This window comes from Arachis stenosperma, chromosome 1 (assembly GCF_014773155.1).
Source record: "Arachis stenosperma cultivar V10309 chromosome 1, arast.V10309.gnm1.PFL2, whole genome shotgun sequence".
NCBI classification, from domain to species: Eukaryota; Viridiplantae; Streptophyta; class Magnoliopsida; order Fabales; family Fabaceae; genus Arachis; species Arachis stenosperma.
Genome location: NC_080377.1, coordinates 121,956,503 through 121,976,009, shown reverse-complemented (window position 1 = coordinate 121,976,009; position 19,507 = coordinate 121,956,503). Strand labels below are relative to the sequence as shown.

The window sequence follows — 19,507 nt, the reverse complement described above, 5'->3', positions numbered from 1 at the left end:
TCGAAGTTCATTGATTCGATTTACTATAGGCTACTTCACTAAAACAAATTTTCATAGTAAATCAAAACTACTGAATTCGATTTACTAGTGCACCTACTAATTCGAATCCAATTAATTTGATTTATATTAAACAAATTTAAATCGTATCAATTAACTTCGATTTATATAAATATGCAAATGAGACATTTATATAACCTATTTATATTTAGAATATTCATGTAAAATTAAAACTATTCAGTTTGTTGATATGATTTACCCTTAAAATACAGTAATATATTTGTCACATCACTTTAATTAATTTTTTTTTGTCCATGTCATGGGCTAGGCCCTGCCCAACCCACGATACAAAAAAACACCTGGGCACAAAGAAAAAAGGAAAAGGAGAAACGGCGATAAACAAACATGTTTCAAGCATTGATAAAAAAAACATGTTTCAAGCTAACTACCAAAGCTTCCACTTCAAACTCCTGCGCTGCCTCTGAGACTGCTGCAATTCCGTCATCTTCAAAGGGTCAAAGTTAAGGATTAGACCGCAAATATCCTCTAATGCTTCCCAATAGTTCGAGCTTTCACTTCTATTTATTTATTTATTTCTTATTCTTTTCTTTCTCCTCAAGGATGGACCAACAACCTGGCCCAGACCCAACTACCACAAAAGCTTCAACCGACCCGGCTTCAGGCTGCGATTCAAAAACAACACTTCCCTCCCCTACCCATGGTTCTGAAACCGAACCGGACCGGCCGGTTTAACCGGAAAAACTGGGAACCGATCACCTAACCGGTCCGGGTAAGGTCAGAAATCGACTGGCAAAAAACCGGTGAAAAAATCGATCAAACCGGCAGTTAACCGGTGAACCGGGAGAACTGTCCAGTTTTTTCACGGTTTATTGGTTTGAATATTAAACTTCAAAACGGCGTCGTTTTGAAGGAAAAAAAAAAAAGAAGGCTATCAGCATCAGGGATCAGCCACGAACCCTAATTGCCACCAGCCACCACCCTCAGTCAGTATCTCAGTTTCTCTCACCCTCTCACCCTCCCACAGGCCACAGCCCCTCATCGCCGTCGCACCTCTCCTCCATCGCCGTCGCGGAGCTCCGCTCCTCCATCGTAGTCGCCCAGCTCGCACCTCCACCGTCGCCCCTCTCCTCCATCGCCGTCGCCCAGCTCCCCACCTCCACCGTCGTCGCCCAGCTCTCCACCTGCACTGTCATCGCCGAGCTCTCCACCTCCACCGTCGCACCTCTCCTCCATCACCGTCGCCCAGCTCCCCACCTCCACCGTCGTCGCCCAACTCTCCACCTCCACTGTCGTCGCGGAGCTCTCCACCTCCACCGTCGTCGCCGGTAATACTCTGCCTTCCACCTCGGTTCATGTATGCGGGCATGTTTCTGTTCATGGTTTTGTTCTTGTTCCTGTTCCTCTCTATCACAGAAAACATGTTGCTCTCTATTCATGTTCCTTTCTGTTCATGACTTCATGTTTATCTTTGATGTTTCTGTTCCTATATCTGTTTAATTTTGATGCTTCAATTTTTTGCTGCTTAAATTGGGCTAAAGTTGAATTTGAAGATAACCAAGATTGCCTTAATCTTTTTGAAAAGCTACATATCTTCCTTGCCCATTTTTTCTCTGTAATATTCTGTAGTGTTTGATATTCATATTATGGAGCATAAGATTGAATCATGCTAAATCCTAATAAAAGTGAGCAAATATGTATTCTGTATTGTTTTGATATTCAAATTGTGTTCCTTAATAATAACGATTAAGAAAGTAATCTGTATTGTTTTGACAGCAATAGTCTGCCTATCTATGTGTGTGTGTGTTCTGGATGAAATTTGGTGTTGCTAATATCTTTCTATTCTTTGTTGTGGAAATTTGCCATATCTGATTAGAAAACTCCTTGTTTGTGTATAGAAACCATAGGGATAGTCCTTGTTTGTGTATAGAAAGTAGAAACCATTGGGCTTACTATCCCTGCTTCAATTTTGAGTTGTTGTTTCATGAATTTTGCTGCTTCATGAATCTTTAGTTGATTTCTGTGACTGTCAAGCTGCATGAAGTTGATTTCTTGTCTTTGATTTTCTGATTGTTATAGATGGAACATTCACAAAGTAACTCACAGCCACAAGATAATGTTGTTCAAAATTCTCAAACTGGTTCATCCAGAAGTAAATCTGATCCAGCTTGGCAGTATTTTACAGTGAAGTATGACAAAAATAACAAGGCTCAATATACATGTATTTTCTGCTTGAATACTTACAATGGAGGGGGGATTTATAGAATGAAATATCATCTTGCAAAAATCTCTGGACAAATTAAAGTTTGTAACAAAGTAACTGAAGATGTTGAACTTCAATTCAAAAGGCTTTTGGAGGAAAACAAAAAAAATAAGGCAGAAAAAAGAAAATTTGCATCTGATTGTTATGATGTGGAAAGTGAAAGAGAAGCGGAAGAAGAGGGTGAAGCGCCTAATCCAGTACAACTTCCGGCTCCTGTAACAATGGGAGACAAAGGAAAGAGAATAGCGATTGTTGCTACTCCAACTGGAAGTTATTTTAAGGAAAGGACTACGCCAGGCTCTCAACCAGCTTTGAAAAGTGTCTTGGCCAGTGAACAAGTTAAACACAAGGTTAAGTTGGGGCTTGCAAGATGGATCATTGATGCACGGATTCCATTCAATGCAATTCAATCGCCTTACTTTCAACCTGCCTTGGACGGCATTGCTGCAATTGGTCCTGGTTTCAAGGGACCGTCGTATGACGAAATGAGAGTTCATTTGCTGGCCGATCTTAAGAAGGAGTGTCAGTTGCTTGTTGAAGGTTATAGGAGCTCGTGGAAAAGGACTGGTTGTACACTGATGGCAGATGGCTGGGCTGATCAAAGGCAGCGTATGTTAATTAATTTTCTTGTTTATTGTCCTGCTGTTATGTCATTTGTTAAGTCTGTTGATGCTTCTGATATGATAAAAACTGCCGATACCTTGTTTAAATTGTTTGATGAGGTTATTGAGTGGGTTGGGTCTAGTAACATTGTGCATGTGGTTACTGATAATGCTGCGAATTATGTATCTGCTGAAAAACTCATTTATGAAAAGTATCCAAACATTTTTTGGTCTCCTTGTGCTGCTCATTGCATCAATCTTATCTTGAAAGACATAGCAAGTCTTACTCACATAGCTGACCTTGCCTCTCGTGCTTCAAAAGTGACTGTGTTTGTTTACAATCATATGATTTTCTTGTCATGGCTTAGAAAAAGAAAAGAGTGGAAAGAAATTGTTCGACCAGGAGTAACACGTTTTGCTACTGTTTTTATTACTTTGAAAAGTATATATGATCATAAAGAAGACTTGCAATCATTGGTGATTGACAAATATTTCACTTCTCATAAATTATCCAAGAGTGTCAATGGGAAGATGGTTAGTTCAATTATCTTGGATAGTAAGTTTTGGGAGGATTGTTTTACTACTGTTATGCTTGTTGGTCCTCTAATTAAGTTATTGAGACTTGTTGATGCTGATGAGAAACCTTCTCTGGGTATCGTGTATGCGGGCATGCAAAGAGCCAAAATTAATATCAAGACAATGTTTAGAAATAGGAAATCTGCATACACACCTTATACAAGTGACGAATGGATTTTTGACGGTTTAGAATTTCACAAATAAAATCTCGTTGTAAAGTATAGTTTCTAAACCAAACAATAATCCTTTCATACAAAAAGTTGTTTGTCACTAGTACAAACCCCTAAAATTTATAAACCGAAGTATTTAGACCTCGGGTCGTTCTCCCTAGGATTTACAATGAAGTGTCTTGTTATTGGTTGTGAGTTATTTTGGGGTTTTTGAGATTTTAGACAAGAAATATAAATGGCAAAGAAAATAAACTAACGACTAATAAAACTCTTGGCAAGATATGAGAACTAGAAGTCCTATCCTAGTTATCCTTCTCAATTGTGATGAGAATTGTGTATTGCTCCCACTTAGTTAACCTCTAACCATGGAGGAAAGTCAAGTGGATGAATCAATTTGATTCCTCAAGTCCTAATCAACTCCTAAAGGAAAGACTAGCTTTAGAGGCATTCAAATCAATTAGCAACTTCTAATTATCAATCAACAAAGGAATTAGATAACTCAAGAGTCACTAATTACTCTACCTAGGCCAAGAGGAACAAAACCTACACTAAAATCCAACCAAGCATTTCATCAAACACTTGGAAGGCACAAAAGAAAAGCAAAGCAAATTGACAACAAGAATAGAATCTAACAACATTTATTGAAAGAAATTAACAACAACAATCAGAAGAAACACATTTATTATGAATTACTTTTTATTGAATTGGAAGAGAGTAAAAGGAACAATACTAGATCTATAACAAAATACAAGAACAACATAAGAGAGATTATAACAAAAGAATGGAAGAAGAATCAATGTAACTACAAGAAATTGAAAGGTAGAAGTAGAAGAAAGCAAAGATTAAAACCTAGATCTAAGAACTAATCCTAATCCTAGAGAGAAGTGAGAGCTTCTCTCTCTAAAAACTCTAAAACTAAAAACTAACTAACTAATGATCTCCAATTAGTCTATGATGTGTATGTGTGTATGTGTTAGTGTCTTGATGTGTTGTCAATCCCCTTCAATCCTTGGCTCTTATATGCATTTTGGCGCCAAAGTTGGTTGCTGAAACCTTCCCAAAATCGCCAGGCACGTGCTTCATTAGTGAGGTCATGCGCCATCATCGGCGCGTGCGCGCATGGTACGCGTGCGCGTCCTTGGCCTGTCTCGCAATGTGTGCGCGAGCGCCTTATGCGCGTGCGCGTGCATGGCTGACTTTGCTTCTTTGACTTTTTATGCTTCTCTCCACTTGTATGCTTCCTTCCTTGCTTCCTTTGATCCATGCCTAGCCTATTTCATCCTGAGATTACTAACAAACATATCAAGGCATCTTATGGAATCAAAGAGGAAATAGAATTTATCAAAATAAGGCTTAAAAAGCATGTTTTTACACTTAAGCACAAATACGGGAGAGATGACGAAATCATGCTAATTCCTAGGCTAAATGTGACAAAAGGCTATCAAGATGCTCTAAATTCAATACAAAACAAACCGTCAAATTGGGGTTTGTCAACCTCCCCACACTTAAGCCTTAGCATGTCCTCATGCTAAAATAAGAAGGAACTAAGGGTCATGACATTGAATGCAACTAAACTACATGAATCCTATCTAAATGCAACTATCTAAAGCAATTGGAAGTGCTTAAGTCAAACAAATCAATTCCCAAGAGAGCACGTTTAAGCACAAGAGCTAGGCAATAGGAATTAAGTCCAAACCACAATTGTATTGAATCATCAAAAAGAGTTTAAACTTGCAAGAATATAGATAATATGGGTGAACACATGTGATTGAACTTTTGAACCCTCACCGGATGTGTATCCGCTCTATTCACTCAAGTGTTTAAGGGTTAATTCACTCAATTCTCTTCTAATCATGTTTTCCAAAATTTGATTTTCTTCTAACAATCAACACTTATTCAATGCATGCATACATTCATCATGAGGTCTTTCATTTAGGTTGTAATGGGGTTAGGGTCAAGGTAGGATCATTTATGGTTAAGTGGACTAGGATTGAATCTTTGATTAACATAGACTTTCCCACTTAACTATATAATGACCTATACAAGTTCAAACTAATCTAACTACCCATTCTTCACTTTTTCACATACTCATGTATTCCTTTTTATTTTCACAACACCTATGCATTGATTCCTTTTTATTGACTTTACTTTGGGGCATTTTGTTCCTTCTTTATTGTATAATTTTTTCCTTTTCCATCATCATTTTTCCATTTTTTTCTTTTTTTTTCTTTTTTCATCATTTTTTTATATATTTTCCTCGTTTTTTTTTCTTCAAACTAAATACAAGAACATCAATGCATAAGGTTTCTACATTCAATTTATACATGAATATGTGCCCAATTCCTAAACATAAGAGTGTACTACCCCTTTTATCCCATCCAATGTTCCCAAGCCTCAGCGAGAGCTCTCGATAATCCTCGTACCGCCACCAACTTGAATAGTAAACACTCTCACTAGCCTAGGCTAATCAAAGATCCAAACAAGGACTTTTCATTGGTTTTCCACCTTGGGCTTGTAATGAGCTAAATTGAGAATAAGTTGGTTAAGCATAGGCTCAAAATTGGCTAATCAAAGGAATATAAAAGGGTTGGCTATTTGGGTAAGTGGCTAATGAAGTGATGGCCTCAATCATATAAATGCATAAATACAAGAAATAAATGGATATATAGAATCAAGCAAATCAAGGATTATAATCATAGAAAGAGAATAATTTCACACAAGAATGGAAAATAAGTGGTTATAAAATGTAACCACATCAATAGGCTCAAGTCTCACAAGCTTGTGTTCTCGATTCAATACATGCTTCACAAGGTATGAAATTCAAGCAAGTTTCACCAAAAATTTTCTTTCAATCAATTGGGTTAATGCCCTCTATTTAAACTTTTTCTTGAAAAATCTCAATGTTTGACTAAGCATTGTTGTGATTGAAAAGTTCGAAAATTTTCTTAGTTCACCCTTCCCTTTTTCACTTAAAACCAATATCTTATGCATAAAGGGTGACTAAGTATTTGCAATCAACTCAAAGTGTGATTTCTAATCACAACCACAACTAAAAATAAAGATAAACAAAATGTATAAAGAAAAATCCGACTAAAAGTACGGAATCCATCATCCAAAAACATCTAAAAATATCCAAACATCAAAATATCTAAAATCCAAAATAAGCAATAAAAGTATCCAAAATAACTAGAAATGCATCAAAATATATACAAAATGTGCAAAATAAGGTAACTAGGCTGAAAAGTTCACCGGTTCCCAAATAATGCTACCGGTGCCCTCCCCACACTTAAAACTAAGCATCGTCCTCGATGCTAAACCGGAGGATCAGTGGGGGGTACAACGATAGGTGCTGGCTCTGACTGTGGCTGTAGGACCGGCTCCTCCTGAGTCTGTGGCTGCTCTGTAGTGTCAGGGGCATCCTGCTGGACCGGTGCCTCCGCATCCTCCTCCTGATGATCCTGCTCATCGGAGGCCGGAGAGTCGGGAAGTGGAGGTAGCTCAGCACCCAAAGAGATAAGTGCCTGGTCCATCCGATCCAATCGGCGTCTAACATGGCATCTCTCACGCTCCAAGAACCGGAATAGACGCTGAACCAGGAGATAGGTAGGCTCAGGTGCTGCTGGAGGAGCTGTAGATGATGAAGGAGCTGCTGTGGAGGATGATGGGGCAGCTGTAGGGGCCGATGGTGAAGGTGTCCCAATGACAGCTCTAGCCCGAGAGCGGCGTCTCGCAGGTGGCCTCTCGTGCACCCAACCACCCCAGGGGATAGTAACCTCCCTGTCATCAGCATCAGGGGGTGGTGGCCGCACATCATCGTCCAACCACGGGACCTCAGCTAGGGCCGCCATACTCGTGACCAAGGTAGGAAATGGGAGTAGGCCACGAATATGCGCCCGCCACATACACTGTCGGATAAGCCTAGGGAAAGAGACCTCCTTTCCTTCCATCACACACCCAATCAGCAGGAGCATCTCCATAGGGATCTCAGAAAAGTGTGTGGTGGGTAGGACATAGCAAGCGAATATCATCTGCCAAGTCTTGGCCTCACGAGTCAGATGAGTAAATAGCATCCCTTTCGGCTTGGTGTTGTTGGCATCCATAACCCATGTGGCATCTGGTATCCCAATAACAGTCCTGAGTGCCTCATAATCAAAAGTCATGCTGTGTATGGCTAACTCAGCCTGCTGATGGGCACACAGCTCATCGGGGACATGGCGGCACTGTAGCGCCTCCTCAATCGCAGTCTCAGTAATCATAATCTCCCTACCCCTTACCTGAACCGAATCCAAAGTTGGGCGGAAGAAGTTGCAGTAGAATTCCTTCACCCAAGATATATTGATATCACCCAATTCCCGGTCAACAAAATCAATGCCCAAATCAAGGATCCGACCGGTAATGGACCGTCTCACATCATTAGGTAGAAGTAACTTCTTCTCAATGTTTAGCTTTGTGGTTCGATATCTAGAAAACCGGAGCTCACAGTATAGGTTGGGGAATTTGTCCGGGTTGGTGGAAGGCAATAACTGGTTTTCTTTTTCCTCATCATTCAGTGGGTTCTTAGCATAATGCTTGTAGATGGAAGGAATGGAGGGGGTAGAGTGTTTTCTCTTCTTTGAGGTAGTGGCTATGGCTTTGCCTTTATCCGACATCCTGAAAAAAATATGATAGAATATATAAAACATTTAGCATGTAGCAAAGAAGGCATGTTCAGGATACAATTATCAAAGAATAATCATGATGTTGCAATGAATATGCAAAAGTGAACAAGTAAACCAAGAAAGCAAGCTTTATTAAAATCAACAACTCATATTCACAGGGCAATAGTATCATCATATGATTAAAAGAGTTGTTAAAAATGGTTAAAGGTGAGTGGAAGTTAGATGGTTAAAGAAATTAGTGGGTTAGGAAAGTGGATTAGTGATATGATGATATTTATGCGTAATGAAAAGAGGAGATATGGTTCTTGTTCACAAAGATTGTGCAAATCCGGGAGGTCAAAAGGGAAAACGGAAATTTGCCCCAAAATTGAATTAAAGACCAAAATGAACTAATTTCCTTGAAAATCGGGCAGCATTCCGGCTTAAAATTGGACGTTCCCGGATAGCAAATTAGCACAAGAAGCATAGAAAACAACATCAAGTAAGTACAGCAACAATGGTATAGGATTCAGGCAGCAAAAAATGCATAAAAACAGTCCATAATCAGCATATAACACCCAAATAAGCAGACAGCAATTAAGCACGAACGGAGCACTTATCAGGCCTAGAATCCTCTATCCAGCCCTAGCTACCTAACCGCAATTATTTCTATCTAACCTAACATGCAAAAATTTGAATTCAACTAGCTAACATACAATTAGACTAACTAACAGAAATTAAAGATTAAAAGAAAAGCAGAAAACAAAAATCGAGTGGAACCTGGGAGCAGAGGAACTGAGTGTGGAAGAGAAATGGGGAGTGGGGCAGTAGAAGCAGCACTTGCGCCGCCGTGGACGGTGGCGGTGAAGACTGCCGGCGCGGTGGTTCGGCCGGAGGAATGAGGAAAGAGAGAGATTGAGGAATGAGAAGCTAACAGTGGTGATAGAAGGAAAATGATGGGGGTGTGAAATGGAGGAAGAGGGTGTTGCCGGTGGTGCAGATGAGACGGCGGCGGCGCAGAGGCGGCTGCGACGCTGCTGCTGCCAATATGTGGGGAGAGGGGCAGAGAGCAGGGTGAGTGGGTGAGAGAGGGAGAACGAGAGTGGGAGGGCGAGAAGGGTTGATGGTGAAAACAGGGGCGGCCGCGGCGATGGTGGCTGCCGGCGATTATGGCGGAAGAGAAGAAGAAGATGAAGATGGGGTTAGAGGGTGCGCGACTGCGCAGTGTGCTCGCGTGCTAGGGTTATCCCAATTTTGAATCGGCGCGCACGCGCACCTTGCGCGTCCGCGTCCCTTGATGAAACTTGGGACCTACGCGTGCGCGTACAACGCGTTTGAGCGTGGATGAGCAAAATAGGAAGGGACGCGTGCGTGTACCGTGCGCTCACGCGTGCATGGGGTTGGGCTAGGGGCTTAGAGTTGGCCCAACGCAGGCCTAACTCTCTGGAGAATGGCCTGAAAGTCGCGCAATCAGATCGGTGCGCACGCGGCATGTACGCGTCCGCGCGCATTGAGAGGAATGGAGATCCACGCGTGAGCGTGCAATGCGTTCAAGCGTGGGATGGCAGAAGAGGTACGGGCGCGTACGCGTACCGTGTGCGCACGCGTACATGAGATTGGGCCTGAGGCTTAGAATGGGCTTGAGGCACGCCCAACTCTCGGGTCCATGGCTTAAGTTGGTGGCATCACGCAAAGGACGCGCGCGCGGCAAGTGCGCGTCCGCGTAAGTTGCGGATTGATGACAAGATGGCGCGCACGCGGCAAGTGCGCGTCCGCGCGAAGCAAGTTGGGCCAGGGGCTTAAGGTTGGCCCAGAACTAGCTCAACTCTCCGTGGATTGGCTCAATTGTTGCGGCAGCAAATCGGCGCGGGCGCGGCAAGTGCGCGTCTGCGTGAATGTCCATATTCTTAAAGACGGCGCGCACGCACGTTGTGCGCGTCCGCGTGTATTTGGTTGGGCTCAAGGCATAATGTTTGCCCAAGGGAGGCCCAACTCTCGGGAGTGTGGCTCATGATGCATTCACACAAGGACGCGTGCGCGTGCATGGTGCGCTCGCGTCCACCCCCCCTTTTTTTTTTCAGAAAATAAATTGCTGGGTGCTCCCCTTAGTGTTCACAACTCTTATTCACTCAACCATCATACAATTCACAAAGATACAATTTTTTTGATATTATTCATCTACTATTAAACACAACATGCATGTGACTAAGCTAACAATTAAGTTGTACAAACAAATTTGTATGAAACATCTACCTACAATGGTAACTCAAATCACTTATTAAGTAAATATAGAAGAGTGGAAAGAGTTTACCATGGTGGGGTGTCTCCCACCTAGCACTTTTAGTTTAAGTTCTTAAGTTGGACATTTTTGAGAAGCTCCTTGTCATGGTGGCTTATGCTTGTACTCATCCTTGAATCTCCAAGGATCTTTGCTTCTCAATTGGTTGACAGAATTTCCAACCATTTTTATTAAACTTGGGCAGAGTTCTACCCAAAATACGAGTTCCTCTAGTTGGTCTTCACATAGCGAACCGGGATCCCATATCTTATTTTTGCATCCATCCGTTAGTTGAGTTTCATGATTTTGACGGATGGGTGGATGGCATAAAGGTGATTGACACAAAGAATTCTCTTTATTCCACCAATGCTTCCTTCTAGATCCATGCAAAGTGATCCTTGTCCCAACATCATCCCTATACCTTGAGGCCTTGACCTTGATGAGCTTAACACCTACTTTCCAACCACTACACAACTCATTCTTACTTTTAATTTCACAAAGAGTTCTAAGTTGACCATCATTTTCAATCAAACCATATTCAAGTGAGAAATTAAAACTTAGGGATAGAGATTTTACCCACTTAAATGTTGTATTGGATGGCAATTTGGGAAGAGAGGCTTCCCCACACTTAGACAATACAAGGTCCACTTCCTTGTGCTCTTCTTTAGTTGTTTCCACCTCTTCATAATTTTCTTCAATTTCAACCTCATCGTCTTTGTTACGTGGCTTGGTGTTATCTTCAAGAACTTCATCTTGTCTAATGAGAGGCGATTCAATTTTGGATAGAAATTCATTGATGAATGAGTTCATCTCTTGATCAACCTCTTCATATTCTTCAATTTCAATATACACCATGCCATTTCCGTCTTCCTTGGGAGGTTGTGCACACTCTTCTACGAATTGAGCTCCACGTTCAACGGGTGAGGATTCCATTGTAGAGAGAAATTCATCCATGATTGAGTCCATCTCTTGATAAGCCTCTTCTAAGTCTTCAATGATGGTATGCCTTGGAGGTTGCGCACCCTCCTCAACATCAACATCAAGCTTCTTGGAAGAGTGCTCCATGATGCTACATTCCCATGGAATTTCAACATCTCCTAAATCTTCAACCACTTCTTCCTTTTCTTCAATGATCATAGGCTCCTCCAATTCTTCCAACACAAAATTTGACTCCTCCTTCTCCACCGGATTTTCCACTTTCTCCTTCATGCTTTGTTCTTCTCTTGACGTTCCACATGGGGTCACGGAAGTACCTTGAGCATTCAAACATTGGTAGGCTAAAGTATGCACCACCTTGGTCAAATTGGTCACAAACTCAAGTGTATCCCGCTTCATAGCTTCTTGTCCTTGAAGTAACAAAGTGAGAGAATCGTCTATTGGGGCTTGTGGTGGGTAGGAAGGTTCATCGTTTTGGAGAGAGGGTTCATAATAGGAAGGTGGTTCTTCTTGGTAAGGTTGTGGAGATTGTGTGTATTGAGGTGGTTCTTGGGAGTAATCTTGATAGGGTTGTGGTGGTTCTAAGGATTCTTGCTCATAGTGGTTATAAGAGTATGGTATAGGGGTTTGGTCATATGATGGATATGGATCATAGGGCGGTGTTTGGTAATGAAAGGCTTGTGAGAATGGTTGAGGTTCATGTTGAGGATAGGATTCATAGGCATATGATGGTGGTTGTTGAGTGTCACAAAAAGAGTCATCATAGCCATTAAATTGGCATGCATTAGGATGGAAATTATACCTATAAGTATCCGGAGGTTGTTGCCAATAGGAGTGATCAATTCCTTGAGGCTCTTCCCATCTTTGATGGTTCCATCCATGGTACATGTTGCCATTAAAGTCCACATTTCCTACAACACAATTAGAGCCAAACTCATAGCCAAAGTGAGAATTCATTATGGGAAAACAAAATAAAACTAACAAAATCTAGTAAACAAGCAAAAGACAAACTATTTACACTATTCACATATGTACAATAACCAATAACATAACACCATTGCAAGTCCCCGGCAACGGCGCCATTTTAACGAATGGATTTTTGACGGTTTAGAATTTCACAAATAAAATCTCGTTGTAAAGTATAGTTTCTAAACCAAACAATAATCCTTTCATACAAAAAGTTGTTTGTCACTAGTACAAACCCCTAAAATTTATAAACCGAAGTATTTAGACCTCGGGTCGTTCTCCCTAGGATTTACAATGAAGTGTCTTGTTATTGGTTGTGAGTTATTTTGGGGTTTTTGAGATTTTAGACAAGAAATATAAATGGCAAAGAAAATAAACTAACGACTAATAAAACTCTTGGCAAGATATGAGAACTAGAAGTCCTATCCTAGTTATCCTTCTCAATTGTGATGAGAATTGTGTATTGCTCCCACTTAGTTAACCTCTAACCATGGAGGAAAGTCAAGTGGATGAATCAATTTGATTCCTCAAGTCCTAATCAACTCCTAAAGGAAAGACTAGCTTTAGAGGCATTCAAATCAATTAGCAACTTCTAATTATCAATCAACAAAGGAATTAGATAACTCAAGAGTCACTAATTACTCTACCTAGGCCAAGAGGAACAAAACCTACACTAAAATCCAACCAAGCATTTCATCAAACACTTGGAAGGCACAAAAGAAAAGCAAAGCAAATTGACAACAAGAATAGAATCTAACAACATTTATTGAAAGAAATTAACAACAACAATCAGAAGAAACACATTTATTATGAATTACTTTTTATTGAATTGGAAGAGAGTAAAAGGAACAATACTAGATCTATAACAAAATACAAGAACAACATAAGAGAGATTATAACAAAAGAATGGAAGAAGAATCAATGTAACTACAAGAAATTGAAAGGTAGAAGTAGAAGAAAGCAAAGATTAAAACCTAGATCTAAGAACTAATCCTAATCCTAGAGAGAAGTGAGAGCTTCTCTCTCTAAAAACTCTAAAACTAAAAACTAACTAACTAATGATCTCCAATTAGTCTATGATGTGTATGTGTGTATGTGTTAGTGTCTTGATGTGTTGTCAATCCCCTTCAATCCTTGGCTCTTATATGCATTTTGGCGCCAAAGTTGGTTGCTGAAACCTTCCCAAAATCGCCAGACACGTGCTTCATTAGTGAGGTCATGCGCCATCATCGGCGCGTGCGCGCATGGTACGCGTGCGCGTCCTTGGCCTGTCTCGCAATGTGCGCGCGAGCGCCTTGTGCGCGTGCGCGTGCATGGCTGACTTTGCTTCTTTGACTTTTTATGCTTCTCTCCACTTGTATGCTTCCTTTCTTGCTTCCTTTGATCCATGCCTAGCCTATTTCATCCTGAGATTACTAACAAACATATCAAGGCATCTTATGGAATCAAAGAGGAAATAGAATTTATCAAAATAAGGCTTAAAAAGCATGTTTTTACACTTAAGCACAAATACGGGAGAGATGACGAAATCATGCTAATTCCTAGGCTAAATGTGACAAAAGGCTATCAAGATGCTCTAAATTCAATACAAAACAAACCGTCAAATTGGGGTTTGTCAACAAGTATCTTGAAAATGCGGTGGGATAAGCATTTGAAGCGTGACCTTCATGCAGCAGCATACTTTTTGAATCCAGATTTCTTCTATAATGAGGGGTTTGTTGAGAAGGCAAATATCTTGAGGTCTTTGCTTGATTTATTTGATATTGAAACTCTTTGCAATGACTCGGTTGCCGCAATGCAAGAGATACAGTTGTATCGAGATCGAAAAGGAAGTTTTGGAAGGGAAAGTGCATTGAAAGCAATTAAGAGACTTGAACCTGGTAAGTATTTATATTTCTATGTTCAATTTACTTTGAATGTTTTTTAAATATTGAATGAGAATTGATGGTTGAATTTCATATTCTGGTAGGTGAATGGTGGAGGCTACACGGTGGGAGTGCTCCTAACTTGCAAAAAATGGCAATTCGTCTTCTTCATCAAACATCTTCATCATCCGGCTGCGAGAGGAACTGGAGCCTCTTTGAACAAATCCATTCAAAGAGGAGGAACCGATTAGAGCATCAAAGGCTAAGTGACATTGTTTATGTCATTTATAATCTACGCCTTCAATCTAGAATGCATCGCAAGAAGAAGAATTATGATCCAATTGACATTCAAAGCATTGACACAGTAGATTTTTGGGTAATGCCGGATGAAGATGATCCTGAATTTACTAATGGAGACATCGAAGGCATTGAAAATTTAATTTATACGGATAATGCTATGCCTTCATATCCTAAAGGTGATTGAAATAGCAAAACTTGTTTTATTTCCTCTCAATATCTGATGTAAAGTTGTAACTTTAAATTTTTTCTTGGTTGTCTATTTTATTTTATTAGATGGAGGAGATGTGGAACTCGATGTGGATTTCCCTAATGTTGCTGATTCTTCAAATACAGCTTCTTTTGGTGGTACTTCTGATGATGGTGGCTTTGGATTACCGGTTTATGATGGAGATGTTGGAACACTTAATGATAATTATGATTTTTGATGAGTTGCACCTTTGATTAGTTGAAAACTTGCTAGTAATTGTATCTTTTGAATGTAGAACACTATGGGTTTGTCATTATGTACGTTTTATTTTTTGTTTAGTTATAAACTTTGATGTTTGAAGTTATTTGTGAACCTCTAATCTTAAGTAATAGATAATTTATTATGTGAAATATTAAATTTTATTAAGTTATAAATTATTAAATTTTATTAAGTTTAATAATTTTATTTAATATTTAATTAAACCGGTTGAACCCCGGTTGAACCCCGGTCGAACCAGTGAATCATTGAACCAGTGACCTCACCGGTTTATTGACTGGTCCGGTTCTTGCAACCTTGCCCCTACCATCACCTGAGCACGATTTTCTTTGGTGAATGATGATTTGCCTCCCTACGACTACAGACTTAAAGCACCACTCCCTACCGCAACGAACTGTCCGACTATGGCTCTCTCCATGGATCAATCTCAGCGCCTCCACCGCAAGCAACATCGCAAGGCTCGCCTCCCTCCTCTCCGCATCCTATGGTACCCTGATGCACACCTCCACTATGCAGATTCCTGCTTTCTCGGTTCAACGCTCCATCTTTGGTTTCCTTGACTACCCAACCACATCAGATTAGGTAGTGTTGAAACCTGGGGTCTCTATCAAGGAACTCAACAACCAGATCCCTCAAACACTAAGATAGTTTCTCTTTCCTCTTGGATGATTTTCTTTAATTGTTGCGGAGGATCACATGTCCACGATCGATTAAGTCCTTCTCCATCTGCCAATTTAGCCACTGTATGTGCTAATTTGTTTCCTTCTCTTGGAATCCATGTTATCCTTGTTTCTGAAACTCCTGTTATCAATTTCTGGATATCTCTGATAATTGCATCAATTTCTCCTATTGAACTTTTTTATTTTAAAGTAAGAGCTTGACAATCTGTTTCAATTATTGATTTGCTGAATTGCAGATTTTGTGCCATAATTAATGCCTCCCTAAAAGCATAGGCCTCGGCTGACAAACTGGAATTGGCTATGATTTTTGTTGCTGAACCAATTATCACTGACCCCTTCCAATCCCTTACAACAGCTGTGATTACTGCTCTTCCTGTCTGGCTGCAAAAAGGTGCATCAGTGTTAATTTTCAACCAATCTTTAGGAGGCGCTATCTAGGTTACTCTTCTGCTTCACTCTCTTGCTCTGTTATTCTGTATACTCTGAACTTCATCTTTAGCCCTCTTGAATTCTGATGCTGAGATAGATGCTCTGATAATTGTTGATTTTGGATTAATTCCTATATTTTGGAACACATATTGATTTCTGCTCTTCCACACTGACCAACATAGAAATTCCAGCCTACTTATTAACTCGTCCTGCATCTCTTTCCCCTCTTCCCTAATTTTTTGAATGCTTTTCCTTAACCATTCTACAAAAGATTTTACTGAGTCATTGATAAACCCCGATTTTGTGGTTTATCTTGTGCTTATTTTGGTGAATTTTATCACCTTTTCTCACATTTATTCAATGAAATATCATGGTTTTGCAATTCTCCCTTGATTTGTGCTTAAATATGAAAACATGCTTTTTAGGCCTTAAAATAGCTAAATTTAACTCACTTTAATTCCATTCGATGCCTTGATATATTTGTTGAGTGATTTCAGGTTCATAGGGCAAGTATTGGATGGAAAAAGTGAGGAGAAAAGCATGCAAAGTGGGAGAATTCATGAAGAAATGAAGGAACCGTAAAGCTGTCAAGTCCGACCTCTTCGCACTCAAACGACCATAACTTGAGCTACAAAGGTTCAAATGAGGCAGTTCTAGTTGCGTTGGAAAGGTAACATCCAGGGCTTCAAAATGATATAAATTTTGTCATATGTTGCTTCGCGTATAGGGGCGCGCACGCGCAATGTGCGCGAACGCGCTGATTGAGCACGTGACCCACTAAAGAGCAACTCGTGGCCAGCGATTTCTAGCTCATTTTGCGCCCAATCCAACTCATTTCTGATGCTATTGAACCCAAGAATTGAGGGGGGAATGAACCAAGTAATCATAGTTTAGTTTTCATCATGTTTTAGGGTAGAATTCTAGAGAGAGAGGCTCTCTCCTCTCTCTAGATTTAGGATAGAAATTAGGGTAAAATTAGGATAATCACTCTCAAATTTCTCTTTCAATTCTTGTTTTGATTTTAATTCTCATTATATTTTAGTGTTCTATTGTCTAAATCTTCTTAGTTTCCCTTGTTGATTTCTTGTTTTGCTCTCTTTTATGTTGATGAACCATTGTTGGATTTTAATTTCTTCTAATACAATTTTATGTTTCCATGTCTCTTTTATGTTTATCTTCATTGCTATTGTTGATTTCTTGCTCATTATGGTTATGGATCTTGTTAATTCTTGCAATTAGTGATGTTTACTTTTATTGCACATTAGGTGTTTGATAGAATGTTTCCTCTAATTTTTGAGTAGTTTCCTGGACTCTTGGCCTAGGCTAAGGGAATTGGGTGACCTTGAGTCATTGGGTCTCAATGATTTGGTGATTTGAGAACCCTTGGTGATCAATTTGATACTCATTGACGCCAACCCACTACTAATCTAATTGGTAGGTAGGTTGGGACTTATGGGTTGATGTGATCAAGCCTATTTGACGTACTTCAAGCCTAGGAGTAGATATTACGTACTTAAGACTTTGGAAGTAGATTTAATAGGTTGGCCTCTCATAATTATCAATATATGGTTTGTAGACAAGGATGGTAATCTCAATTACCTATGTCTAGGCAAGAGTACTTTTCTATTTCTTTTGTTAGTTCTCTTTACTCTTGGCTTAGGTGGAGTAATTAGTGACGCTTGAGTTATCTAATTCCTTTGATTGATTGACAATTGGAAGTTACTAATTGATTTGGATACCACTAACACTAGTCTTTCCCTTGGGAGTTGGCTAGGACTTGTGGAATCAAGTTAATTCATCCACTTGACTTTTCTCCTTGGTTAGAGGTTAACGAAGTGGTAGCAATAAACAATTTGTGGTCATAATTAAGGAGGATAATTAGGATATGACTTCTAATTTTCATATCTTGCCAAGAGCTTTGCTAGTCATTAGTTTATTTTCATTGCCATTTACCTTTCATGCCTATTATCAAAAAAACCCCAAAAATATATCTCATAACCAATAATCATTCACTTCATTGCAACTCCTTGTGAGACGACCCGGAGTTCAAATACTCCGGTTAATTTTCATTTGGGGTTTGTTACTTGTGACAAAACCAAATTTAATTTGATGTGAGAGTTGTTTGTCGGTTGGGAACTATACTACCAACGAAATTATTTTGTGTGAAATTCCTAACCAACACGATTCTTGCTATCAGTCATATGTGGGTAAACACTGTACTTAGGCCCCGAACCAAGCTGCTCTTGTCCAATTGCATAACAAGATAGCATGTTTCACTGTCTCTTCTTTTTCTCCACAAATCCTGCACAAATGACACTTAATTTTTTTATAGAGATTTGCATTGACGGCAATTATATTATCGCAAGCCTTCCTTAAAAACATCTTTATTTTTTGAGAAACTTGCATCTCCCATACTTTTTCACAGCTTCCCATACTCAACACTTGAAGATGCTTGGTTCATGTCAGCTAGGGATGGAAATAGGCAGACGGCCTATCAGGAGCGTGCAGCCTGGCCTGTATTTGGTCTGGCTTGTTATAAAATAGGCACATGCTCAGACCTTTGTAAAAACTTCAATATGTTAATAGGTCAGGTTCAGGCTCGCTAATTAACCTTATTGGCCTGTTAAAACATAATTAAATATATAAATTATTTTTTTATTATTATTATAATTATTAGATATTTTAAATTTATTATATTTTATTATAAATATTTTTGTATATTTTAAATACTTTAAAAGTTAAAAAATTCTTGTAAATATTAAATATGATATATTACTTATAAATATTTTTATTAAAAAATAATTTTTTAAAATAATATTTTTATTTTTGTAAAAAAAAATTATCAAGCTTTTTAACAAGTTACAAGCCAAGTCAGGTTTAGTACTTTTGAAAAAAGCCTATAACAAGCTGCAGGTCAAGCCCAGACCAATTAACTACAGACCAGACCTGTTAAGAATAAAACCTAGCCTGGCTTAACCTATTTTCATCCCTAATATCAGCACATTCTTTTTTTTTTTTCGGGCACATTGATATTCAGTTTTATGGTATAAACACCATCCATCCTTTTTGGCCAAATAAGCCTATCCTTTTTGTTAATTGTGCTGAGCTTGAATTAAATTTATGCAGTTTTCTTTCCTTACTATTTGTTTGGTTGGCAAGTTAGTCAAAAGTAAAACGGAAAAATGTTTCTTTTGATGATCCAATGGGCCATGGGCATGGTTCTCGACTTCTCGTCACTTTTGGTAAGGGCCGCATTTGCTTGGTCTAGCCCATTAGGACATTATCGGTATTCTAAAGAAAGAAAAATAGAACTCAAGACTCCGAGAG

The 19,507-nt window shown here is 39.5% G+C and overlaps 1 protein-coding gene across 1 annotated transcript; it reads left to right on the top strand.

Annotated features, from left to right (window-relative positions):
• Positions 1-2,094: 2,094 nt before the first annotated feature.
• Positions 2,095-4,611, top strand: LOC130933140 (uncharacterized). Its single transcript, XM_057862675.1, has 2 exons — positions 2,095-3,532; positions 4,604-4,611. The coding sequence occupies exons 1-2, from the start codon at positions 2,095-2,097 to the stop codon at positions 4,609-4,611; spliced, it is 1,446 nt and encodes a 481-aa protein (XP_057718658.1).
• The last annotated feature ends 14,896 nt before the right edge of the window (positions 4,612-19,507 follow it).